This window comes from Pseudochaenichthys georgianus, chromosome 15, assembly GCF_902827115.2.
Source record: "Pseudochaenichthys georgianus chromosome 15, fPseGeo1.2, whole genome shotgun sequence".
Taxonomy (NCBI): domain Eukaryota; kingdom Metazoa; phylum Chordata; class Actinopteri; order Perciformes; family Channichthyidae; genus Pseudochaenichthys; species Pseudochaenichthys georgianus.
The window spans coordinates 23,812,302-23,838,234 of NC_047517.1; the positions used below are offsets into that span (position 1 = coordinate 23,812,302).

Genomic DNA, 25,933 nt, shown 5'->3' on the forward strand with positions numbered 1-25,933 from the left:
CCTGACGTGGAAACGTTACTCGTGGAGGGGGCTACAGAGCAGAGCGGCATCCGTCACGTAACATTAACTGCAGAGCGAAAACCACAGTGGCAGTCAGCTCCGCATGGCAGCTAGCTTGGCAGCTAATTTACGTGACGCAGCCGAATAACGGCGCAACATTCCTTTGTAAAAGGGGCTGATATTACTGACATATAAGCGCCTGGGGTAGCACACTTTCCGTTTAACTTTCCCAGGGTAATGCTACCGTCATTTAGTTTTCAATCCTGATATCCTATATTTGAACCATCTCCCTAACTGGCAGTTACACAGACTAGCTAGTTAACGACGTTAGCTTTAGCGTCGGCACATTCGGCTTTTTAAGTGAGATAAAAAAGAACACTAAATAACAAATTAACTATCAACGTTACCACAATATCGCTCATGGACTAGCAGTTGATGACATTTATTAACAGATTCACAGTTAGATGACAATGTTTTCTGCTTACCTCCTCCAACTTTCCCCAATGGTCTTTCTTGTCTCAATGATCTTCTCTCGCGATGATGATGGTTAAGTTTACGGTTATGCCCAAATATCGCGAGTGCACACAGGATGCAGGGGAAAACCTTTCCCGCCAGATCGCGGTCAAAATCAAACAATGGCAGTCTGGAAGTCCCCTTTGTCTCAGTTTATCTCAACATGAATGAATCTAATACATGTGAAATTGTTGCGAATCATGCAAACCAATACCCAATACCATATACATAACCCAGAATGAGTTAAACATTTCATAACCAAATGGTTGGGTAGACAAAAATATTTTGACCCAGCACTTGGGTTGCACAAAAATAACCCAATAACATATTAATAACCCAGAATGGGTTAAACATTTCATAACCCCATGGTTGGGTAGACAAAAATATTTTGACCCAGCACTTGGGTTACACAAAAATAACCCAATACCATATTAATAACCCAGAATGGGTTAAACATTTCATAACCCCATGGTTGGGTAGATGAAATAACCCACTGTTTTTGTATCAAGTGTATCAAGAATAATTTACCCACATTTGATTGATTTTGCTAACTTAAAACGTAACTTATGAGGCAAAATACCTAGCCCAACCTTCGTATATTTTTCTGTAAGCGGCCCTCGGTGAAAAAAGTTTGGACAACCCTGCCATAGACGTACATGTATTGACTGAAAGGGTCTGCGATCTCTGTCCTTTCTGTAGATGGTCTGATGCCACAGATGTTTTTTTTATAGCCTTTTAGATTTCACCTGAAAGTGGGCGTGGCTATCATTTTGGTATGTCTACTAGTCAGGGGCGGCTCTCAAGCTGCCCCTCCACTAAAGAGCTTTTCCCCCCCAACTGCCCCCCTAACTTTTTGGTTCTTAACACTGTTATGAGTACATCGAAACACCACTATGTCTACAACCTTCTCAAATCATTATAACAAGCAATACATTGACCTATTTTTATTTTAAGAGTAACCTAAAGCCCCTAAAACATTTTTCTACGGCCCTGCATTATGCGCGCGCAGCGTAGCGTACACACAGACTCCGGGTGACAGCTGCAAATCACACCACAGACAGAGAGCAGCGACTGAGCTATTCCCAGCATCTGAAGGTGACGTCCGTTACCCTTCGGACCATTTTGTCCTTGTATTGATTTAAGTAAAGGCATGTGTAATACACACTATTAAAAACGGCGTGTTTGTATTCCTACCGTTTAACGGACGGTCGACTTTTCATGCCGTTTCGTTATAGCCAACAACACACAGTGACAGTGCTAGCTAGGTGATCGATAATTTTTATTTTGTTAGCTAAGCAGTTTAAAAAATACTTAGGTTACCCGTATGTCAAAGCAATGAATTAACAAATTAAAACAAGTTACATCCCGAATGTTTACCGCATAGACTGTAAATAGATATGTAGGCTACTATCAAACTGAGAAATTACAATTTGAGTCTGAACACAAATGCTTTTATGATTTTTACTTTTCTTATTTAATTTAAGTTTATTGAATTTCTAAATGGCCAGACAGTGTAATGTATTACGAGGACGTTGACCAGTGCTTCACAGATTGACTTTTGCAGGCCAGAGTACCTGGAGTTGTTCGACTAAAAATGAAAAGAAAAGGGAATATTGCTATATATTTTTTAGCACAAAAAGCCAGAGAACTGAAAATGAGGACGAGAGAGGAAAATGAAAAAGGAGAGGAGAGTACACTGGAGACACCAGGAGGGTCAGAACATGAGAAGGCCACTGATTCTGAAGGAGATGAAGATATGGATAGAGAGGAAGTGGATGTGAGAAATGAAAAAGAGGGTTCAGACCATAGACTGTATAAGGTTCGGACTCAGAAAGAGGGACAGAGGCAGGAAGTGAGAAGGATGCTGAGGCAGAGGGCAGGGAGGCAGTTACCATTCTAGCTGGACCACATGGTATGTTTTTATTCCCCATCCATTACAGTAGCATAGCAAGGCATGTCACTCACATACAACGTCATGTAAAAATATATGTTAAATCCTACTTTCTGTTTTATGTGTTATATAGGATTATTTGTGTAAAGATTTACAAATGTATCTTATTGTATTAGTTATTATGATCAAACCAAAGATATAAAACAAATGCTATGAGTACTACTTGTATTTTGCCTGCCGTTTTATATTTTCTTTCGAGAAATTATTGTAATTCTTGTATTATTTTCATTTTGCTGAAACTTTTATGTTTTAAAATATGCACAGTCTTGTTTTGTTTGATCACTGGGCATGTTACTTTTGTGATACTATAACAATACATAGTTTAAATGTACATTTGTGTTTTAACGTTGTGTGGTGGATTAATCGATCCTCCCATGCCCCCCTGCCATAAACCTCTTGCCACCCCATGTAAAATTGTCTAGATCCGCCACTGATACTACTATACCCTATCGACATGGCACTGCTCCCATCTTTTGAACCGACTGTTTACATAGGAAAAAACCTTATTATCATGTCATTGTTTGTTAAATAACCATACATTAGCTTAATATGTATTAACTCTCAATTTAGCATTGATTAATGATAGTTTATTATTTTTTTTAAATACCAAATTGCATAATTGTTGTCTTCTAAACAGTTCTGCATCTTCAAGCTTTGTTCATCAGTGGACCTTTCCCTGAACAAAACTTCTCCCAGCCTTAGCTAAAGTCCCTTTGAATAAACTGCACTTCAGTAATGCACAGCAAACATTTGGACTGATCTGACGCCAATAACTGATTATTACAGAATGTCATGCATTAGCACCATAGTTGTAAATCAACTTCAGCACAGTCATTGCTCCTTGTTATGTGTGGGATGTCTTCACTCGTCACATGGCTATCCTTGGGACTGAGAAAACAATGAGTCAGCTATATTATAACCATCTAGTGTTATCAAACATTTAATCATTAACCAAGACATTGTCAGTAATCTGTTTTTAGGATCATCACAGTCAGTGAAATACATTTCACACACAATCTTTGGTACAGGTACTAATAAAAACGTCATTTCCAGCAATCTAAATGATGTACTTTACAGCACAAAACTTCTTAACTTTAGAGTACTTGTGTCGTGCTGAGTATCAAGGTGACAATTTTGTATTTTAGGGATGTTTATCAAAATGTTAGTTTGTTAGAAATGTACATTCTAAAGCTTAGAGTGTTTAGAGGCTGGATGACAGGCACATGTGGTTTTAGCTTCAACAACGCAATACTGTTCAATTTGATTCATGTGATCATCCTTCTTATTCCACTCATAGGCCAGAGACTCACACAGGCACACCATCAGCAATACTCTTGGTTTTCTGTGTTTTGTGTTGAACTGGTGTCTGGTAACAATTTACCTCTGGAATTTTCTTTAAAAAAAAAACAGCCCAACATTTACAGCGCAAAAAGAAAACCAAGATCTTTCGCACAGAACCACAAAAGTTTTGCCGGCTTTTAAAAAATCATGATAGCCTTTAACTAATATGATGTGACCTGAAAACCTGTCCTTCCAGAGAAAGTGAAGGCATGCAGAGAATAAAGTGGAAACACAACAGGAAAATGAGTCGAATGAGCTCCCTCCCTCCCCACACACTTCCTTTTTTGGTGGTCCATCCCCCTTACACAAGGAAAACAGAACAGAAATACTCGTGTAATACTTTTTTCTCTCTCTTCCATACAGTCTTTTGCCTGAAATGTTGAACTTTAGACACATCTGAATGTAGGAGTGTCTGGGTTCTGGAGCAAAGCAACATTAACTGAATGAATTTGACTGCAGTTGTTTAGTTTTCGTATGTACTCAACAGGAGGATTGCATGTGTGGACTTGTTGCTGACATCAAAGAAGGCAGCGTGGAGGACAACCATCAAAGCTCAAAGTCCCTCTCAGTCACGTCCTGCAATTGTCTCTGTGTAGGTGGACGGCAGAGAGAGAAGGAGAGTTTGAGTGTGGCAGCAGGGGAGAAGAAGGCGAGAAGCATCTCGTTCTCCACTTCTCTGAGAGGAACCAAAGCCATTAGTGGGGAGCATGTGTGCTGCAATTCTGGAGGAGTACTGCGGCTCCGTCTTCTGGGTGAGTTCAACAGGCTGGGTTAATGCTGCTGACGGCAGACAGTGTGGGTTAAAGGGAAATGATTTCATTGTGGCCTCCAGTTGACTTGAATAACTAAAAATGTTCACACATACAGTATAATCAATAACTTAAATGTATTGACGATAACACTTACTTAAATACAATACAATATCACAGCGATACATACAAACGTTTCAGTGACGTTCTGAAATGTTCTTTTTTTATTTTTTCGGTTTGGGAAATAAATCTTGCTTACACACTCCAAAACATTTGCTTTATTAGGTACATGTTGTCTATTTAATGTAGTTTTGTCAATCCATATTTCCTAAAACTATTACCTCAAAACAGTTTATTCATGTTCACCCCTGTACACAGTGAGTTCATTCAACATGTGACAGGCCAATAATGATTCTTAGGTAAGGGATGACTCGGCATGTCTGTTAACAGCACATGTTTATGAGCATAAAACATAAAACATATTTATAGTACTATTTTCCTCTAAGCTGTTTAATAGGGTTGATTTTCTGCATTTTGTCAGTCTTTCCAGACAAATATCTTTGGGTTTGTCAGTGTTTTCAGACAAAAGGCATTGTTTATTGTTTATTTACAGATCACCATGCACATGGGACATGGGTGTGCCTCCAGTCTTTCTTGGGTACTGAACACAGAAATACAATAGAGCCAGCTCCACAAAGAAAATAATTAAGGATGAAGTAGTAACATTCTTATCAGGACAATTACACATCAAAACAAAAAGAGGAGAGACTTAACAATAATAAAGTGATGCAAAAGCAAGCAAACCAAACATTTAAACGTATTAAAGATTCAAAGATGTTACACATAGCAAATTGTGCCTGTGTGTTTGCCATATTAAAATAACAAACATTCTGTTATTTGGCAAGATATTCCTTTTTAGAGGTATTCTTTTGACAAATACTACATGCTATGTTACAAATCAAGCCATTTTGTGTTTTCTTCTTCACGTTGTATAGATTAAAATGTTAAACAAAACATTAAAAAACATCTATATTATTGTGTAAATGTAAATATTTAATTTCCCTCACGAGTAATTGTTAAATCTATTTAACCAATTAAATAATATGATTTATATAAGCTTTTCACATAATCTCACAATTTATAAATGTATACTTATTTTCACTAATAAATACATTCCATCCATAAAGCCTGTATTTCAAGTGATTGAAATGCTTATGAATTATTTAAAAGCATTCAAAAAGCTTTGACACACTACACTTTTCTAATTTGTGTTAGTACCTTTTGCTCTTAAAGTATTGTTCAGCCCATTTCACGCGACGTTGCTGTAAATCCATTAGCACCCATCTCATAATTGCTCTCTTCTACGGAAGTGAAGATAAGTCAACACATGCTGATGCTCATTCATCCATAAACTTAGGGACTTAGGGTTTACTCAATTATGAATAACTGATTTCTAATCAGGGAGGTGTGACCCTGCACTGTAATCTAGAGTGTGCTCCAGTGCTAGTAAGCTTTGTGTTTGTGCTCGTCATTCAGTTACCAGTTATCCTTGTGTGATGGAAGTGTGTGTGTCTTTGTGTGTGCACCTCAGAATGCTTCATATCTGAACAGAGAAGACCCAGACCTCCCAGTATGTTTCGAGCAAACGGTGCTGGTCTGGATCCCCCTGGGCTTCCTGTGGCTCTGCGCCCCGCGACACCTGGCGTCTCTCTACAGCAGGAAGCAAGTCACCAAAAAACACCTGTCTAAACTCTACATCTGCAAACAGGTAAAGCACACAACCGAACATGCTACTCCAGTCATAATGTGATGCTGACAGAGAAAATGAAGAAGCAGACAGAGAAAAAGAAGAAGCCGATAGAGAAAAAGAAGAAGCCGATAGAGAAAAAGAAGAAGCCTTTTTATATATTTTATGCACCACTAGCAATATCATATTTTATATCTTGAAAGACTTATTTTTATAGATTAAAAATACTGGAAGAACATTTTTGTTTATTGGGGTACTAGATAAAAAAAGAAACTTGTAACATTTAATGTTTTTTTCATACAGAAAAGTTCAATTACATTTAAAATAATGTGGTTTTTTTAGGGCTGTCAGTCGATTAAAATATGTAATCGCGATTAATCGCATGATTGTCCATAGTTAATCGCGATTAATCGCAAATTAATCGCACATTGTTGATCTGTTCTAAATGTACCTTAGAGGAATATTTTTCAAGTTTTTAATACTCGTATCAACATATGAGTGGACAAATATGCTTTATGCTAATGTTTATTATCATTTGAACAATGACAAATATTCTCATGAATATTAAACAACAACCTCTGAACATTACAAATATTCGCCTCAATTCAACCTGGAACCTCTCTCATACAATAATACAATACAAATGGTGTGTGTGTGTGTGTGTGTGTGTGTGTGTGTGTGTGTGTGTGTGTGTGTGTGTGTGTGTGTGTGTGTGTGTGTGTGTGTGTGTGTGTGTGTGTGTGTGTGTGTGTGTGTGTGTGTGTGTGTGATGGATCGTTGGAGCTATGTGCAACTCAAGGCATATTATGCTCGAACGGGAGCTGCCTGGACGCTGCAATCATGTTGCTGAGTGTGCTGACTTCTCCTACAATGTCCCACTGTCTGGCTTCCTGCATAAAGTCAAGTGCTCGGCGCAGTTGTGGTGAAATGTCGCTCCTCTGTTTTCATTTAAACAGCTCCTTATATCCGTTAGCGCCGCTAGCTAGCACCAGATGCTAACAACAACAATGCACGTAAGGTCTCTCTCTCGCTCGCTCGGGCCACACATACACACACCCTCCCGGTCCGCGTCTATTGTTATTCCAACCCAGTTTAGATCCCACTTCCGCATTACGCAAGCATCGACGCGGCGTTACGTCACAGCATCAACCTGGCGTTACATCCCTGTGGTTACATCACTGCCTCACGCTGCACACCCGCGAAAGAAATGAATGAATACATCTGTGTATATTTATGAATAAATACATGTGTGAGTACATATAAGTGTGTGTGTATATGAATACATGTATATATAAAATAGTATCATTAAATAAATATATATATAAAATAGTATCATTAAATAATGCTGTCAGATAAATTAAGTACACAGTAATAGTCAAGGTTATATTCAATATTCTGCACTTACACCGCTGATAAGATATTTGTTTGTCCTGAAAACGACATTTGAGAATACACACAGGCTATTTATAGATGATAAAACACCAGTAATACAATCTCAGGACTCTTAGATATGGCTTTGATTACAGGATTGTTTACTTTCAGTCAACAAATCCTTTGGAAAGACAAAAAACAACTATTCAATATCCTGCTTTACCGCGACCGCTATAACTCCCGAAGAAGAAGTCTATGACGCTATCGCGTAGAGCTACGTTCTTGCGTAATGCGGAAGTGGGCGTGGTTAAATCTAAACTGGGTTGGAATAACGATAGACGCTCCCGGTCCTCCCGATGGCCAGTCGGTGCCTGCCGGTGAGCGTGGAAGTGTGGTCTGCCACAAACGGGCGGCAGGAGCGGGGCTGTCAGCATCAGCTTGTAGATGGTATTTTAAACTCGATGCGCTCTGAAACTACGGGGCGGCCGAGGAAAAAAAATACACATGCGTTAATCGCGTTAAAATAATTAGTGGCGTTAATTTTTTTGCCGCGTTATCAACACGTTAACTTGACAGCCCTAGTTTTTTTATGTGCTTTCCTCCCCTCAGCTTGTGGGCTCTCTGTTGTTCCTGACGGCCATCGCAGCCCTGGCCGTGACACTAGGACAGGATTATGGTCCAAGCGCAGAACCACCTTCAACAGTGAAAAACGCTGGTGTATACTACGTTAACCCCATCCTATACGCGGTGACATGGGTAAATATTGGATTCGTATTGATTGATATATTTTCTCTGGTATTAAAGATGGAAAGATGACATGTTCTTTTGTCTTTTCTCAGATACTTCTGCTGTTGTGCCAGGAAGGAGTCAGGCGGAGGGAAGGAGCAGTAGACTCGGCCACTCTCTTCGTTTTCTGGTTGTTCCTGGTTCTGTGTGATGTCTTTCCTTTCCAGACCCTCCTACGAGAGGCGCTCAGGCTGGTACGAGACATAGTTCAGAGCAATGGCGGTTCTAGACCAATTTGACTGGGGGGGCCACTGGGGGGCCAGTTATTTTCTGAGGGGGGCACAATAAATGCAGGACGAAAAAGAGAACTAGACAGTATGAAGTAATTGTGCATAAGAAAACAATGCAATATAGTTATTGGTATTTGTTTCAGTACACTTATTTATTTCAGATAGATCTTATAGTTATTACTGTTAGCTTCAGCTTAAGTTATAGTGCAATGTTTGCACTAACACCATATTTATATAAAAATAAAGGCAATGAACAGTTACATCTCTACTTTACATAAGGGTGTCTGCACAATCTCACATTACAGCAACAAAATCTTGCGGTTTTTGGCAAACTGAGTACCAGTATACATTTTTTTTTTTTAAATGTCATTGTTAGGGGGGCCACCGGGGTGTCAGAGGTCAGTGTTAGGGGGGCACTGCCCCCCCCCCTAGAACCGCCCCTGGTTCCGAGCAAGACTTTTAGCTAGAAAATAAGTCGGAGTCAATGCGCAATCCCTTGATTTGATGCAGCTCTCTGTATTTGTAACATCTTTGTTATACTAATTTTTGACCAACAGGGCGAAATCAGTGATGTCCCTCGTTTCTGCCTGTTCTACATTTCCTTTGGATTGGAGTTGATTGCACTCATTCTCTCTGCTGTGGCTGATATCGCTCCAGAAGACAAGGAGCTTTTCAAAAAGGTACCATTTCACCCAGATGGAGACATTTTTGTTATTTAACCATTTACATTTTTATTTTAAACTGCGAGTTACAAAAGAATGTAAGAAATATATTACACTGAACAACAATCACCTCAGCACTATGTGAATGTAATGTGTGTGCATGCTGTTATGTTTTTATCTACAGAATCCAGAGGCAGGTGCAGCATTTTTGAGCAGAATTACTTTCAACTGGTTGAACAGGTAAATTAAAAGTAGCCCTCGTAACAATCCAAGCAAATATCCACACACATACGCCTCAATGATCAACTTGTCCTTGTTCCTTCAGTATGATGTTCAAGGGGAACAGGCAGCCCTTGGTACAGGAGGACTTGTGGGAGCTGCAGGAGGAGGATAGCACAGCTACCATCAACGATCGCTTTCAGTTTTTCATGAAGTCAGAGTTGGCTGCAGCTCGGGTCCGGTTGGAAAAAAAGTTGAAGAAAAAACAGGATAGCAAAGCAAAAGGAGCCACCTTTCAAAATCCCATGACCAACGGACTGGCCAATGGCGTCAGTCAGGACGTGCTGATGATGGTAAGACCGCGCAGGAATACACTTTTGTACAGTACATTTATCCTGCACTTTAAAAATGTGTGTTATTACTAGCGTCATTGATTCTCTGTCAGCGCCCCACGTTCATTTTTTAAGTTCATGTTCAAAAAACACTTTTCTTTAGGAGGAAAAGGGAAAGAAAGATGATGGAAACAAAGATGATGAAAAGAAGGAAAAGGACAAAGAGAAGGAGGAAGTTGATCATCCCAGTTCATGGCTGATTTCCACCATTTACAAGAGCTTCAAAGGTCTTCTGCTTGAATCTGCCTTCTTCAAACTTCTCCAGGACCTACTGGCTTTTGCCAGTCCTCAACTTCTAAAGTACGTCCAGTTTTGTGGTATTGTTAAAGCTAATTATTTATCTATCAATATTGGACAGAAAAACCTTGAACCTTCTTACAGTAATCACAACAAAGTGTTACTCTTCACTGGTGTTCTTTTTCACTGGGTCAAATCATTTACTCGGGGTCAATGAACTCTCAATGCTATACCACAGAATGTTGAACTGTTGACAAAGTGGGGAGGCACACAAAAAAGGGAGGATAATAATTAAGAATCATTTGTTCATCTTTACATAGGCGACAAGATTGAACTATATCTTTAAAATCGGTTCTCGGTTCTTGTGAATGTTCTGACCCCTGAGTTTTAAACAGGAGGTCTGCAGGTGGGCTGCTGAATTATTGATTAACATGTAATTAATACAAAATGTGTTGTGCACTTGCTACCCATGAATCCTCGTTCAATTAGGTGAGTTAGCTAACTATGATAATCATTTGACTTCAATTCAAATGTGATCACATTTGATGCTGCACACAGCAGGAGTCTGAGAACGTTGAAAGTAATTGGTATCCTCTGAGCTGTGAGACGGATATGTACTGGCTGTCACCTCCACATTACAATATCTCAGCTCACCCTCTCTGCTCCTGACTACTTTATAACTCCCTGCAAAAAATGCTAAGAAATGACTTTGATAGAATTGAATTTCCTTGTTACTTCTTCATATTAGAGATAACTTTTTGTTACAATTTAAATACTTATGAAGCTGCAGCACTACAACATATTTGGATGCAGTAGCAGTAACCTTAGACAGTTTTATGTTTCGGGAATGTTGCCACAGACTCAGTTCATAATACTGAATAATATTTAAATATTGCAATACTTTAGTGAGCTCAAACTTCATTCTTTTACTTCCTTCCGTGATAATTTCCCAATTTCGGATCAATAAAGTTAATCTATCTGTTTATTCATCTATCTTTTAATTGACAGCTAAAGTAAATGATAGTCAGAATGAAGGAAATTATTACATTTCATGATAGAAAAATAAATCAAAGATCAATTTCGAGTGAGTTGAGCTGACCTTTAACTAACTTTTTTATACTTCTCCTAGATTGATGATCTCTTTCACTCAGGACAAATCTAGGTATATCTGGGAGGGGTACCTGTATGCAGTGCTGCTGCTCCTGGTGGCCATCCTGCAGTCTCTGTTCCTGCAGCAGTACTTCCAGCGCTGCTTTGTGCTGGGGATGAAGGTTCGCACGGCCATCATTGCTGCTGTGTACAAAAAGGTAACAACTCATGTGACATTTCTTAACTTTACCTTGCACATTTAAACAAAAAAGGAAATTACCACGGCAGTTAACAATATGAAAATATATATTAACACATGTAGTTTGTAACTCAAAAGACTTGTTAGCTGTGTGAGTGATAAGTCACTTAAATCAACACATGAAATGACCTCCTATTCATTTCCTAAGCTTTCCAATATCTCATACATTTAGATCCAGTAATTATAAGCCTTTTTTTATGTGCAACGTTTTATAATAGCCCTCAGCTACTATGCCAATATACAATAGCATGCAGTTAAAGAGACATCTTTTGTTATTATTTTCAAACTATTAAAACTTGTAACAAATTGTCCTCTCCTTACTTCCTTTCCACTTCCCTCTCTCCCTACAATCTCCTCTTTATCCCTTTTTTCCAAGGCATTGGTTGTGTCTAATGACACACGTAAAGAGTCTACGGTTGGGGAAACTGTGAACCTGATGTCAGCAGACGCCCAGCGCTTCAACGACGTGACCAACTTTATCCACCTGCTGTGGTCCTGCCCTATGCAGATCCTGTTGTCCATTGTCTTTCTGTGGATCGAGTTAGGACCGTCTGTGTTGGCAGGTCTGGCAGTCATGGTCCTGATGGGGCCCATCAATGGACTGATAGCCAACAAGGCCAGAAAAATCCAGGTCAGCAGAAATGCACACGCATACACGGTTCTTGTGACACCCATTAGAATAAATTGCACGATACATAACAACAAATGTAGATCTACCTTTTCACAAAGTCAAAGATTTTTCCAAGAAATGTGAGGCAGCTTTGAGAAACTCCAAGAGAGATCTAAAGTACATGTAATGCATCATTATAACATGAGGTTAACAGTGCACATGATAATTAACCATCTTTTCTTTTCAGATAAAGAGCATGAAGTTCAAAGACAAGAGACTTAAAATCATGAATGAAATACTCAATGGAATGAAGGTGAGTAAATAGCCCATCATCTACAGTGTGAGGGGAATTGTTTTGGAGCATTGATTGGAAAACAAGGAAGCTCAAACCGATCTGACGTCTGACAAACTGAAGGTTTAATTAAAAGCTTGGCAAAGGAGAAACAGAAGAAGAACAATACAATCTATTTTTAAGTACAGCCATTTTCTTTCCCTATTTATCCTAAACAGGGCCTGCATTAGGCTTCTTTATCTAAAACTGAGCCATTTCCATGACTTCTCAATTCTTAATCAAAACAAGCCATTGAATCATCACTGGCTCCAACTTTCTGTCTCATTTAGCTGGCATACCAGCGGACACCAGTCACAGCCAGTTGTCTTTTAATAGGAAATTGGCATTCTTTTATTCTTTACAATTAGGAATCAATTCTGCTCCCTTTTTTGTTTAAAAATGTTTCATGCGGATTTGCTGAGCAGGGGGAGTCTTAGTGAGTCCTACCTCAGATGAAAAGATTGTCAGCCTCCTGATTGTTAGTCTGCAGTGCCGTCTTTTATACTGCATCCCCACATGTAGTTTATTGACATTCACTCAAAGCGTATAAATGCTGTCCCTCTGTTTCCACACCCCTTCCTTTTCTTTTGCTTTCCACAATACCCGCTACTTCCTTGTTCCCCTCTTCATTTAATCTCTCACCAGATTCTGAAGCTGTATGCATGGGAGCCATCCTTCCAGAAACAGGTGGAGGACATTAGGGAGAAGGAACTTAAAGTCATGAAGAAGTTTGCCTACCTGTCGTCTATCTCCGTCTTTGTGTTCAACACTGCTCCGGCTTTGGTAAGTCCCTTTTAAGGTAGCCTTGCCAATAGATGGGCTAACGATGGTCTTTGCAAATCTCACACTTCCTGTTTCTGCAGGTTTCTCTGGCCACATTTGCAGTGTTTGTAGGGGTGAGCCCAAGCAACATTTTGACTGCGGAGAAAGCTTTCACCTCCATCTCGCTTTTCAACCTCCTCCGATTTCCCCTGGCCATGCTGCCCATGCTCATCGCTGCCATTGTGCAAGTAAGGGAACATCACACATGGTACACACACACACACACACACACACACACACACACACACACACACACACACACACACACACACACACACACACACACACACACACACACACACACACACACACACACACACACACACACACACACACACACACACACACACACACACACACACACACACACACACACACACACACACACACACACACCAAAGCTGGAAGCCCACTAACTTGTTCTTTGGCATTTCAGATGACAGTGTCTAAAAAGCGTCTGGAGAAGTTCCTGGGAGGCGAGGACCTTAAAACTGATGTTGTGCTCCATGACCCCAGTTTCAGTATGTTCACAATCAGCATTTACACATGTTCCTCAGATCCATTTACACTCCTATCTGTCAGTCTTTTCATGTGTCTATGCATCTCTGTTCATCTTCTAGACACTGCTGTTAGTGTACGAGATGGCTCCTTTGCTTGGGAAAGACAATCTGAGCCTCTGCTGAAAAAGTACGTCTGTTGTGTCAAACAAAAAAATACACATTTAGATATTACGCTATATGGCTGAAAAATATTGTCTGTTGCTTCTGTATGTTGAACATCATGTTCCTGTGTGCGTTTGCCAGTGTTTCCTTAGATATTAAGCCAGGTCGGTTGGTGGCAGTAGTGGGAGCTGTGGGTTCAGGAAAGTCTTCTCTCATGTCAGCCCTCCTGGGAGAGATGTACACCACCAAGGGCTTCATTAACATTCAGGTGACATTTATTTCTGTCTTCACATCCGTCTAACAAAGGTACTGCGTTCTTAATTAGTGATAGACGTAATTATGCACAACATTTGTAGGGTTGTTCAACCCTGGCTATAATTGAACATTGAGTCATCATCAAATGTTCAGGACATTTAATTCTGTTTGGCTTTAAGGCTGTTTATTTTTTTACAAGAAACAATACAATAAACTACAAGAAAGATGCTCATGCACAAACAAACAAAATAGATGGTGGGGTGGTAAAAGATTTATATTGTCAACTTATTACATGCATATGTTCTTATTTGCATGCATGCACATGGTCTTGCATAAGTACATGATTTAGTCCCAAACATAAATAACATTTTATTATTGTTTATTTACATATATATTTCTCCTGATGGATTCTGTGTATTATGAATGTACTCTTATGATTAACCCAACAGCACATTAGTAGATACAAGCAGGATTAGAATACAACAAGCATCAAAGGCTCATATCGACTATGGTTCTCCAACATATAACGTAAAAACAAACATTAAACCATTACAGCACTCGAGAAAACACAAAGATATCATGGCTATCGCATTTCAGACTACAAGCTACTTAGAAATCATCCCTTCAAACCTGGAAAGATGTACTCCGTAGACCTAATGGATTTCAGTTGTACAGCAGCAGCATAAAGACGTTTACTTAGCCATCAGACAACAGTGCAGTTAAAAGGAAGTCTGTGCCTGACTATTTCTGTGACTATCTCCAGGGTTCTCTAGCCTTTGTGCCACAGCAGGCCTGGATCCAAAATGCGACTCTGAAAGACAACGTCCTGTTTGGCTCTCAACATGACAAGACCAGGTTCCAGGAGGTGATAAAGGCCTGCGCCCTGGACCCTGACCTGGAGCTGCTGCCTGGTCGTGAACTCACTGAGATTGGAGAGAAAGTAAGTATCAAGGACTTGAAAAATGGGATGTTTGATGTTTAGTGAGAAACACAATCATATTGAACAAGTGTGTCAGTAGGTTTTAGTGGCCACAAAACCAGTGAAGTAATGCCACTTAATTTTGACAAGGATATCAAGACCAAAACTATTGTCAATGTATTATTATTATCAATGAATATACTGAATAGATCGCCCTTCACTACATTAGCACTTTATGTTTTCACATTATTTAATAGAACTGATGATTTGATACAGAGTCATATTAGTTCCCATGCAACATTACATCAATGACACTCATAATGTCCTAAAATAAAAACAAATAGAAAGAAAAAGAAGACATACTGTAGCTCATTTTAAGATAATTTAAGATAAGCACAATATGATCCCTTAACCCTACTGTAAGACTGTGCTCCTCTCCTCTCCTCTCCTCTCCTCTCCTCTCCTCTCCTCTCCTCTCCTCTCCTCTCAGGGCATTAATCTCTCAGGTGGTCAGAAGCAGCGTGTGAGTTTGGCCAGGGCAGCTTACAGTCAGGCTGATATTTATTTATTAGATGATCCCTTGTCTGCTGTGGACTCTCATGTAGGAAAGCATCTCTTTCATCAAGTGATTGGACCCAATGGACTCCTAAAAGACAAGGTGTGTGCTAAGCCTACATTTATGCGTTAGTCAGTAATTAATGTTTTACCTTTATGATAACTTTTCTTTGAATTTTACTTGAATTGAAAGGGACAATGATTTATAACATAGTCTCTAAACAGTACTACTGTACTGTAGCTATTGATATATACAGTATATAAAGCTTTTATTATAATAAAATATACTAAAACATGTACAGTAAATGGGTTCAGCTTTGGTTTGCTTTTAGACAACACTCAACCCTTTTATATCTGGAATTAATTTGATTTCTGTTGTGTTGAGTTGACAGCCCTTCAGGGAGAAAGGTCAACTTCAATATAAGTCAAAGTAACATGTGACATATATAGGTATTATATAAATGCGGAAGGGAATATACAGGCATTTTATAGACCATTTATTTTTCCATTTCTTTACTGTTTGAAATTAATATTGATGTCACAGTTGAGACCAAGTGTTTCTTCACTTTTACAGACTCGCATCCTGGTGACTCATGGAGTGAGCTTCCTGCCATATGTAGATGAAATAGTGGTGTTGGTGGATGGAGTGGTATCCGAGGTTGGATCCTATAAAAGCCTTCGTGCCAGCAAGGGAGCGTTTTCTGAATTTCTAGACACATATGCCAAAGAGCAAAGAAATCGGACCACTTCAGAGCCAGGTAATCACAGCCTTCTTCTAGCTGCATTGTTGATGGCAGAGGGAGGCTCTGGGGATGGGGACATTATTCAAAACAAAGAGCCACGGTTAAGAAACTGGTCTTAGCACAGCATATACAGTTGGTGTCTCTGCATTACCATTGTTTTAGCTGACAGCAAAAGTATTTAGTAAATCCACTGATACTTTGTGTAGTAACCCTGATTTTGATTTTGTTTGTTTGCGCTTTGTGTAATAAACGTTGTATATGCATTTCATTTGTTCATGTCAATTATCGTAATTTGTTGTGTTTGTATGTTGCGTTTAAATATAACCCCGGCATTGTACAATATTTTCTTACTGTACCGGAGTGAGCTATGATATACAATTATTATTATTTGTATTACATTATTACTATTGTTGGTTCGAATGAATTGTCCCCCGGTAAAAACATCCAGCCCCCTGTTGTGCTGTGCATCATTGTTGATCGGTAGTGTGGGTACATATAATTGCTGTTATAAACATAATAACCTCTTCTGTGATGTTTAGCACGAGTATCACAGTTGGTAAAATATCAGCATGTTCTATTGTAAGCCTCACTAATGACACTATTTATGCTATTGTGAACAAATGTATGTAGGTGGTTTCCAGGAGACTGTAGACGTGGAGCTCATACCTGAAACTGAAGATCTTCAACCCGACTCTCCTTTGGAGGACACCGTTTCTCTTACACTGAAGAGAGAAAACAGTATCCGCCGCAGCAAGCGCATTGGCAGGTGAGAACACCATGAAGTGCTGGGTAACAACATCGAAAAACAGTGTGTGTGAGGATTAATGTAGGGGCAGTGCGTTTCCTTTTGGGGGCAACTGGCCTCTGTAACAAAACCTAATATAGCATCTCTTGCTTTCATGCACAGCATACAAGATCAACATTTTAAGCTTCTACCAACTATATTTTCATCCTGGAATATAATGTGGTCTTTTTCCATCTTTTTTCTAGTGTCAGACTAAGAAGACAAAGCTCTATAAAAGACAAATCAAACAAAGGCCAGAGACTAATTGAGAAGGAAACTATGGAAACAGGACAGGTAATATACGTTTTCTGTCTCGTTCTTTTTCTAACACCACAAATGGACATATTAAGAACCCTTTTTCTGAGCCTTTGTCCTCTCTTTTAACCAGGTCAAGTTCTCAGTATTCCTCCAGTACCTGCGTGCCATGGGCTGGGGATATACCGTCATCGTCTTCCTGGTTTACTTATTACAGAACATTGCTTTCATTGGTCAAAACTTGTGGCTGAGTGACTGGACCAATGACGCAGTGGACTACTACAACATGACATACCCGAGTTGGAAGAGGGACACCAGGGTGGGAGTGTTTGGAGTTCTGGGAGTGGCTCAAGGTAACTGACAGTCCTGATGACACAGGCTCCGCCCTCTACTCTTTGGTAATACTTTTCACTTAGGCCAGAGCTGCTGATTCCCTTATATACTGAGTCGCTGACGCACACAGTCTAGTAGGCTCGTCTTGATTGGACAGTTACCTTTATGTAATGCGAATTCTGTGCCTGCGGGTAATTGGTGAATATTATTACCCAAAGAGTCCAATAGAACTCTGTCTGCTCATATAGAACTAGGGTTACAAATTGACATAACCATCGTTAAACACATTTTCTTTATTATGCAAATATTTTCAGATCCATATCAAATTAATTAGTGGCAGTAAAAAACTCTCCACACATTGAGTTTCTACATTTCTAACACAATGTATTCAAAGAATAGATGGGAAGTCAGTTCATTCACCTTTTAGTCTTCACTATGGACTTTATTAGCTCAGCTTTTATGCTGAACACATGTGATATGGGGTCAATGGTAGAGATTGGACATTTGTTTTAGGACCTGTGGCTGTTTACATCATCTGACAACTCAAGAGAGTTGTATGAGAGATATGAGAAGTTAATCATTTGAGTTTGGAAATATAGTAGTAGAGCTTAACAGTTACACTACCTATTCAGCTAAACATTCATCTTAACTAAAAGCACAACATGTCCTTTTTACATTGCAGTTTGTGTACACAATAAAGAAACAAGATACAATAGGGTTATAAGTGAGCTATGGTCCTGCTGATATGCCGTACTTATAACACAGACATTGGAAAACGTAAGCCTTTTGTAAGCCTTCCGTCCTTTCCATGCAAATTGCCAGATTGTAGTTTAGTTTAAAGCAATTCACAGTAATTCGTCATGTAATGTACTTTTCTTCAGAGACAGAACAGAAGAGCTTGAACTAAGAAATGCTGACAGGCATAATAATGCAGAAGTTCATTGTAATTGGGAGCTTTTTCTTCCAATAAACAAACACAGGTTGACATGTTTTGGGTCTAATATTTTGATCATTTTTATTTATAAATGATACAGTATCTTACTCTAATGCTTCACCAAACTGGCTCCCTTAGTAGACTCAGTAAACACAAGCAGGGCTTTTGCATGGAACAAATGGGAATAATATATCTGATGTCATGTTTTGTTTTTTGGACACATTAAATATACACAACATAATATTACTAAATATTTTTGACAAATTGCATTTGGATGCTTTGACACCTTGAGGAGCACAGATGTTGTCCCACCTAGCCCAGTCTCTGGATCATAGACATGCTCTGAATGTCAAATATTGCCCCTATAAAATATATTGCCATAAGATTTGGTTTGGTTTTATCTTTCCTCTTGTCAGATGATAATATAAAACATGTTGATGTCTGATGTTCACAAAAACCGTAACTGGCTAAATGCAGGAAATTGTTTCTCTTCTGGTAGCATGGTGTCAAACTCAATATAATACATGATTCGTCTGACAGCAAGAAAACTATGTGTTTCTAAAATGTTTCTGTATTGTGATATGGATTTGTGAGGGACTGAGGTTGACCTCTTAAGTTTGAAATGTACAAATCTGTGCACAGAGAAATAACATGTTTTCTAAAATATTTTGACGGTTTATTATTTATTTTTTTATGCTGCTTTCTGTTGGAGAGTGATTGCAATTGCCACCCTCTTAAGAAACAAAGGAAATAGGAAAATAGGAACATTATTTCCAAAAAATGAATTGGTCTGTAATTATTGAAGTGCTCTCCAAGCTGCTCCAAATGTATCCAGTAGAGTGCCGCTGCTCTTGGATTTTGGTGATGAAACTTTGATTACCAATCAGATGCAGAGGCAAGAATTAAGCGTTGGATAAGATGATGTTAACACTTCAGAACTATGCCTGAACTAATGCGATGCTTCATTTTGGCAACTGTGGATCTGGAGTTGGTTATCATGTGTTTGAGGATCTCTTCTTCTGTTGCAGGCTTCTTTGTGTTCTTCAGTACGCTGCTCCTGGCCAAAGCTTCAATCTCTGCCTCACGTATCCTGCATTCGAGGCTGCTTAACAACATACTGCGAGTTCCCATGGTGTTCTATGACACCACACCCATTGGAAGAGTCGTCAACCGCTTTGCAAAGGTAGGATTTATCATTTACCCTTTTTCATACTTTTTTCATTCTCGTTCTTTTCTTTTTGTTATTCGCTGAGGTTTTACTACCTACATTTTCTAAACATTGTAATAAGTCTGCATACATGTAAAGTCATCCTAAAGCAGTTTTGCTTCACAAAATGTCAATCTTCGATTCAGTATTTATGTTCATGCAGATGTTATTCCTCCTTATAAACAAGGACAACATTGATAAACCTGCTCATAAGATAAAATATTAAAGCCTCAAGTGTACTTACATGTTCCCCGAACAGGAAGAATGGCAATTCCACAGGAGTTCATTATAAATTGAGGAACCAGATGAGATTAGATTGCTTTTCATCTGTTTTGGGTCACTTGAAAACACTTTAATATGTTACTTTTGATAAAGACTAACCTTTCCCTTTGCTTGTTCCAAAGGATATTTTCACAGTGGATGAAGCCATTCCACAGTCCTTCCGCTCCTGGTTAATGTGTGTGCTGGGTGTGTTGGGGACACTGTTTGTCATCTGTCTGGCCACTCCTTTCTTCACCATCATCATCATTCCTCTGGCCTTGGTCTACTACTTTGTACAGGTAAGCTGAACCTGAACAGTGAACATTAAAGTGAAAATGGCTTTTTCCAATTGTAAAAAGAATCCAACTACACGTCTTCTGTTCATCTGTTTTTCCTTTCTCTTTTCACCTAGCGTTTCTATGTAGCGTCTTCGAGGCAGCTACGTCGACTGGACTCAGTGTCTTGCTCTCCTATATACTCACACTTTAGTGAGACAGTGTCAGGTTTGTCAGTGATAAGAGCCTACGGCCATCAAGAAAGATTTCTGAGCCACAACACAAAAACTATTGATGAAAACCTCAAGAGCGTCTACCTGTGGATAGTGTCAAACAGGTCAAATATTGAAGTCATCAAAAAATCAAAGCCAGTATATCTCCTATGGGATTTTCAGTATGGTTTAAATGATGTTATCATTATATCTCTGTGTGTGTTTCTTCACTCTGCAGATGGCTGGCCATCCGTCTGGAGTTCCTTGGGAACCTAGTGGTGTTTTTCTCCGCTCTGCTTGCAGTATTATCCAGGGACACTCTGGAGAGCGGCCTGGTTGGCCTGTCTATATCCTACTCCCTTAATGTCAGTGAATTAGACTCTACTCTTACACTGCAGATGATGATTTAGATTTGAATGCCAGTAATAATTACAAGGTATTTTAATGCTAACAAATCCACATGGCCCTTCTTTCCTTACAGGTGACCCAGACCCTTAACTGGCTCGTACGGATGACATCAGAGCTGGAAACCAATATTGTGGCCGTGGAGAGAGTGAGTGAATACACCGAGCTGGAGAACGAGGTACGTGGCATCAAGAGCTAAATCTTCGTTCACAAACCGAAAGTGTCTTCATGGCGTGTTAATATCATTGTGTTGTTAATCCTTTTATTCCATATAATCTTTCATAGCTTTGGTTAGGTATAGAGAAACGACAAAACTACATTTCTCAGCCTTATAACGTCTGTTTCTTTTTTCTACAGGCTAAATGGGTAACTGACACTCGGCCTCCAGAGAAGTGGCCCGAGGCAGGAAGAGTTCAGTTTGACAACTACAAGGTCCGTTATAGACCTGGATTGGACCTGGTGCTGCATGGCATCACCTGTGACATCAACAGCATGGAGAAGGTCAGTGTGTGTGTGTGTGTGTGTGTGTGTGTGTGTGTGTGTGTGTGTGTGTGTGTGTGTGTGTGTGTGTGTGTGTGTGTGTGTGTGTGTGTGTGTGTGTGTGCGTGCAACACACTCCTGAATAGATGTTTTGGTGGGTTGCTGGTAGAATTGGTGTTGGAGCTATTTATTGCTTTATATTATCAATTAGTTACACATTTACTTGTATTTCCTTGGAGTTATTGTTCATTTGTAATGTATATTTAGGGTAGTTATTGTAGTTAATTCAAATAGTTTATTATGCTTTTATTTTGAAGGAGTAATTGGCACCTATTGATCATGTACCCAGTATATTGGAGACTGTCGGTGGTGGGATCAGCGCACCATTATAGGCATATGTTTTTTTTACCTGAGTGGTTCAAGTAAGACTTGAGAAACCTTCTATGCAGAGCATATTATTGAAGCGCCTGCAACAAAGCCGAGAATATCACAGATAATGCTCATCCTCCAAATACACTTCACCTTTGTATCTCTCACTCCTTCAATTCACTGGCATGTCTTAGACTGGGATAAATGTTTTTTTAATGCTGCTGAAAACACATTTTCCACCTCTTTTCAAAAGACACTTTCAGTGTTTTGACGCTTGTTTTTTTAAATAATCAGCATAGGCTGCAGTGAGATTATAAAAGCACAACGTTATCCTGATTACCATTATTCCTTTATATAAATATAATTAAAAAAAAATGCTCTGTTCATCTCACAAATAGGTGTTCTATGATTCCAATGGACAGAAGAAAAGATGTGTCGGTCTTTATGTTTTACCCTATGTGCTGTCTCTCTGCATTCAGATTGGTATAGTGGGTCGCACAGGAGCCGGGAAATCCAGCCTGACCAACTGCCTGTTTAGGATTATTGAAGCTGCTGAAGGTCGTATCCTCATTGATGGTGTGGATGTTTCCACAATAGGCCTGCATGACCTCAGAAATAGCCTAACAATCATACCACAGGTACAACACAACAACAATTAAAATTCCACAAACAGAATTGCGTTTTCAATGGTACACTAACTCATCCAACCCTGTGAGCGCAGGATCCAGTGTTGTTCTCGGGGACCCTGAGGATGAACCTGGACCCATTTGACAAATTCAGCGATGAGGCGATCTGGAAAGTGTTGGAGCTCTCCCATCTGAAGAACTATGTAGCAGGGCTGCAGGAAGGACTACAGCATGAGGTCGCAGAGGGGGGAGAGAACCTCAGGTGAGCAATGAATGTGTTACTGTTCCACATTATAAATCATTACACATACAGCAAATGAGAAATTCTGGTTTTTTTGTTGCTTCAATTGAAAACATGTTTAGTTTGTGTTATACAAATACAAACACATAAAGTCAACACACAGATAAATGATTTACAGCTTGACGTGGAGTTGATAATTGGCTGTAAAATTTACATTTGTAGCTGGCAAACAACAATTCATGCTTAATAAGATGCAGACAATATATTTAATACACTTTTATTCTTTCAAATGATCTACTGTATTAAATATCCATCGCTTCTGTAATTACCCATCGCCCCTAAAGGAATCACTTATAATTTCATATAAAAACAAGTGTCTTTTTGTGGTGTATTTTCCTTTCTGGTTGAAAACATTTGATCTTGTCACTCTCTTGTCAGTGTGGGGCAGAGGCAGCTGCTTTGCCTGGCTCGGGCACTGCTGAGGAAGTCCCGTATCTTGATCCTGGACGAAGCCACGGCAGCTGTTGACCTGGAGACAGACGACCTGATTCAGACTACCATCCGTCAGGAGTTTTCACACTGCACTGTCCTCACCATCGCCCACCGCCTGCAGAGCATCATGGACAGCTCCAGGTGAGTGTCTCCTAGGGTCCGGATGAGGTGTCTCTGCACTCATATCGCTCCGGTTAATGGAAACTCTCTCTCTTTTCCTCCACTCGTGTCTTGATTTTCACATTTAATCCACAATTGGCTTTTAAAGAATATCTATATAGTTTGTTGGTTGACTCCCAAGTATACTCCCAAAATACAACAAATGTTCTAAAGAAAAAACTGCAAATGCAACATTATCTTTAGTGCTCTTGCAAAAAAACACAACAAAAACATAGAACATTCATTCGTGTTTTTGATAAAGCAATCCAAGCACTTCCTCTTAGTTAGTTATATGATTTGGATGTTTTGTCTCGATTTATTTTTCAATTTGTATTTTAGTCCCAAACAATGGCCTAGTCATATTCAGTATTTCATTGGCCAGGTGTTCCAGCAGTTGAGGATGCATTCTCTATTGTTACAAAAAGTCTGCTGGCCACAGCTGTGAGATCCAAGTCCTCCTCTATGTGCACATCTACATTATAAACAGATAAACAGACATGAAAGTTCTGCAAGACTTCAAAGTCCCCTTGTGGCTTCGCCCAGAGAGCCTTCAGCACCATAGACTCGGGTTAGGGGTGAGAGGTTGTCTAAGAATAGGAATTATTCATTGCATTCGATAGACTGTGGAAATCAGGATATCGTATCTAAGTATTATGTAACAATACTAAATGCAGTGAAAAAAGGCTTCTTTATTGAACAGTCTGCAAAAGAGGTTGGAACTGACTTGAATTTGGACAAAATAACGTGTCTAACATGGAAGTACTTGGAGTTTTTGGGCAGTGTGTATTTACCATATCGTATGCAATGAAAAAACGTTTAACATTATTATAAGCAGACATTATCCACTAGCTAGCAAGTTAACCGCTGGGGTAAGCAATTAAAAATTTGAGCTGACAAATAGGGTATCTGCAAACCAAGAGTCGATAGTCAACAACACATTTAGAAAATATCTTTTTTGCAATAAAGAATTCATGAAAAATCAAATCATGCATGGTTTGATCTGAAAATGCAACAGACTGATTTACTTTATTGGCTGTACTTTGCTGTGTTCTACTGACTGACTATAATCATTATCTTAAATAAAAAACGAACCCTCTCTATCCTCATTGCATTTCCTTCACATTTGAGCAGGAAGTTATTTCAAATCCTCCTCTGCCTGCTGACATGTACACAACTCATTTCCAATACTGCCTGTGCTCCCCTCCCACAGGGTGATGGTGCTTGATGCCGGAAAGATTGTGGAATTTGATTCTCCGAGCAACCTGCTTGAAAAACGGGGCAATTTCTATGCCATGGTGAAGGATGCTGGAATAACGCAAGAAGACGTCACAAGTCTTTGATTTTGAAATTGGACTTTTAATGTACAGTAACTCCATAAATTGCTTGTTTGATTTTTTTTTCAAAAGCTGGATGCTTTTCATTTGATATGAAGAAATAAATCATATACTGTATGTAAATAATTTTATATGACAAAATAAATATTCTTTCTCACATAACGGGTAATTGTTTTTGATAAATAAAACCTCTTCAGTTGTTTAACCTCTGTGTCATTTGAACACTGTTTAACGGGTCTTAACAGTTATAGATCTACATTACATGATGTTTAATACACTTATATGCACTATAGGTGAGAGTAAGATGAGAAGATTGGTACTCGCATGTTAAATGAATACATGTGTAAGCCTACACATTGTGGTTTTCTTTTCATCTGGATTCTTTCTTTTGCCTGCTAACAAATGAGTTGTTTTCAACACAAATAACTACCACCTGGCTGTAGGTTTATTTTGAGTTGATAGAAATAAGGGTTCAATTTGAAATCTCATCTGATTCTCTCTCATCTGAGATAAATCATTACACAAAATACATTTAAAAAATGATTTAATAATGGTCAAATATGGCAACCACAATGTCTGTTATTTAAACGTATGTTTGTTTGTTTGTTTGTGTGTCTGTATTTGTAATGCCTATACTATTTATTGACATAGACCTTTTCACACCCTCCTCATTTAGGGGCATAAAACAGAACCCACAAGGTAAATATGAATTGTCTTACAATGGTTCTTTGTTAAGGCTTACACATAGCACTTCTTTATTAAATATTATGAATATGTCTTTATTATCAGGCTATGTTCCACAATCATTCAAAGTAGCAGTGATAAAACCGCTTCTTAAAAAGCACAACCTCGATCCAGAGGTTTTAGCCAACTATAGACCTATTTCTAATCTTCCGTTCCTCTCAAAAATTCTTGAGAAAGCGGTCGCAAAACAGTTGTGTGATTACTTAAAAAACAATGATTTATTTGAAGATTTTCAGTCTGGCTTTAGAAGACATCATAGCACAGAGACAGCTCTGGTTAAAGTCACAAATGATATTCTAATAGCCTCAGACAAGGGACTTGTCTCTATTCTTGTTTTGCTCGATCTTAGTGCTGCATTTGATACTATCGACCATGATAT

The 25,933-nt window shown here is 39.1% G+C and overlaps 1 protein-coding gene across 2 annotated transcripts; it reads left to right on the forward strand.

Annotated features, from left to right (window-relative positions):
* The first annotated feature begins 1,533 nt into the window (after nt 1–1,533).
* abcc2 (ATP-binding cassette, sub-family C (CFTR/MRP), member 2) lies at nt 1,534–24,969 on the forward strand. Of its 2 annotated transcripts, none has more exons than XM_034100932.1 (33): nt 1,534–1,608; nt 4,402–4,557; nt 6,146–6,322; nt 8,282–8,428; nt 8,512–8,652; nt 9,246–9,368; nt 9,535–9,590; nt 9,676–9,922; nt 10,065–10,261; nt 11,328–11,505; nt 11,923–12,177; nt 12,404–12,469; nt 13,133–13,270; nt 13,351–13,497; nt 13,746–13,830; nt 13,930–13,996; nt 14,113–14,239; nt 14,990–15,166; nt 15,636–15,803; nt 16,275–16,458; nt 17,074–17,209; nt 17,434–17,521; nt 17,616–17,835; nt 19,778–19,932; nt 20,361–20,516; nt 20,630–20,829; nt 20,943–21,069; nt 21,186–21,287; nt 21,467–21,610; nt 22,438–22,596; nt 22,680–22,846; nt 23,264–23,458; nt 24,687–24,969. In XM_034100932.1, exons 2-33 carry the CDS (start codon nt 4,513–4,515, stop codon nt 24,814–24,816), a joined length of 4,704 nt encoding a protein of 1,567 aa, XP_033956823.1. In that variant the 5' UTR covers nt 1,534–1,608; nt 4,402–4,512; the 3' UTR covers nt 24,817–24,969. The 2 variants fall into 2 exon arrangements, with proteins under 2 accessions (XP_033956823.1, XP_033956822.1); XM_034100931.2 differs by having other exon boundaries at nt 1,565–1,608; nt 4,293–4,557.
* Nucleotides 24,970–25,933: the final 964 nt, after the last annotated feature.

Excerpts from the sequence above, each read along its gene's own strand:
- abcc2 (XM_034100932.1), top strand. The coding sequence starts at position 4,513 with ATGTGTGCTGCAATTCTGGAGGAGTACTGCGGCTCCGTCTTCTGG. Across the intron at positions 6,323-8,281 it reads AACTCTACATCTGCAAACAG|CTTGTGGGCTCTCTGTTGTT; the intron begins GTAAAGCACACA and ends TCCTCCCCTCAG. Across the intron at positions 19,933-20,360 it reads TCGTCAACCGCTTTGCAAAG|GATATTTTCACAGTGGATGA; the intron begins GTAGGATTTATC and ends CTTGTTCCAAAG.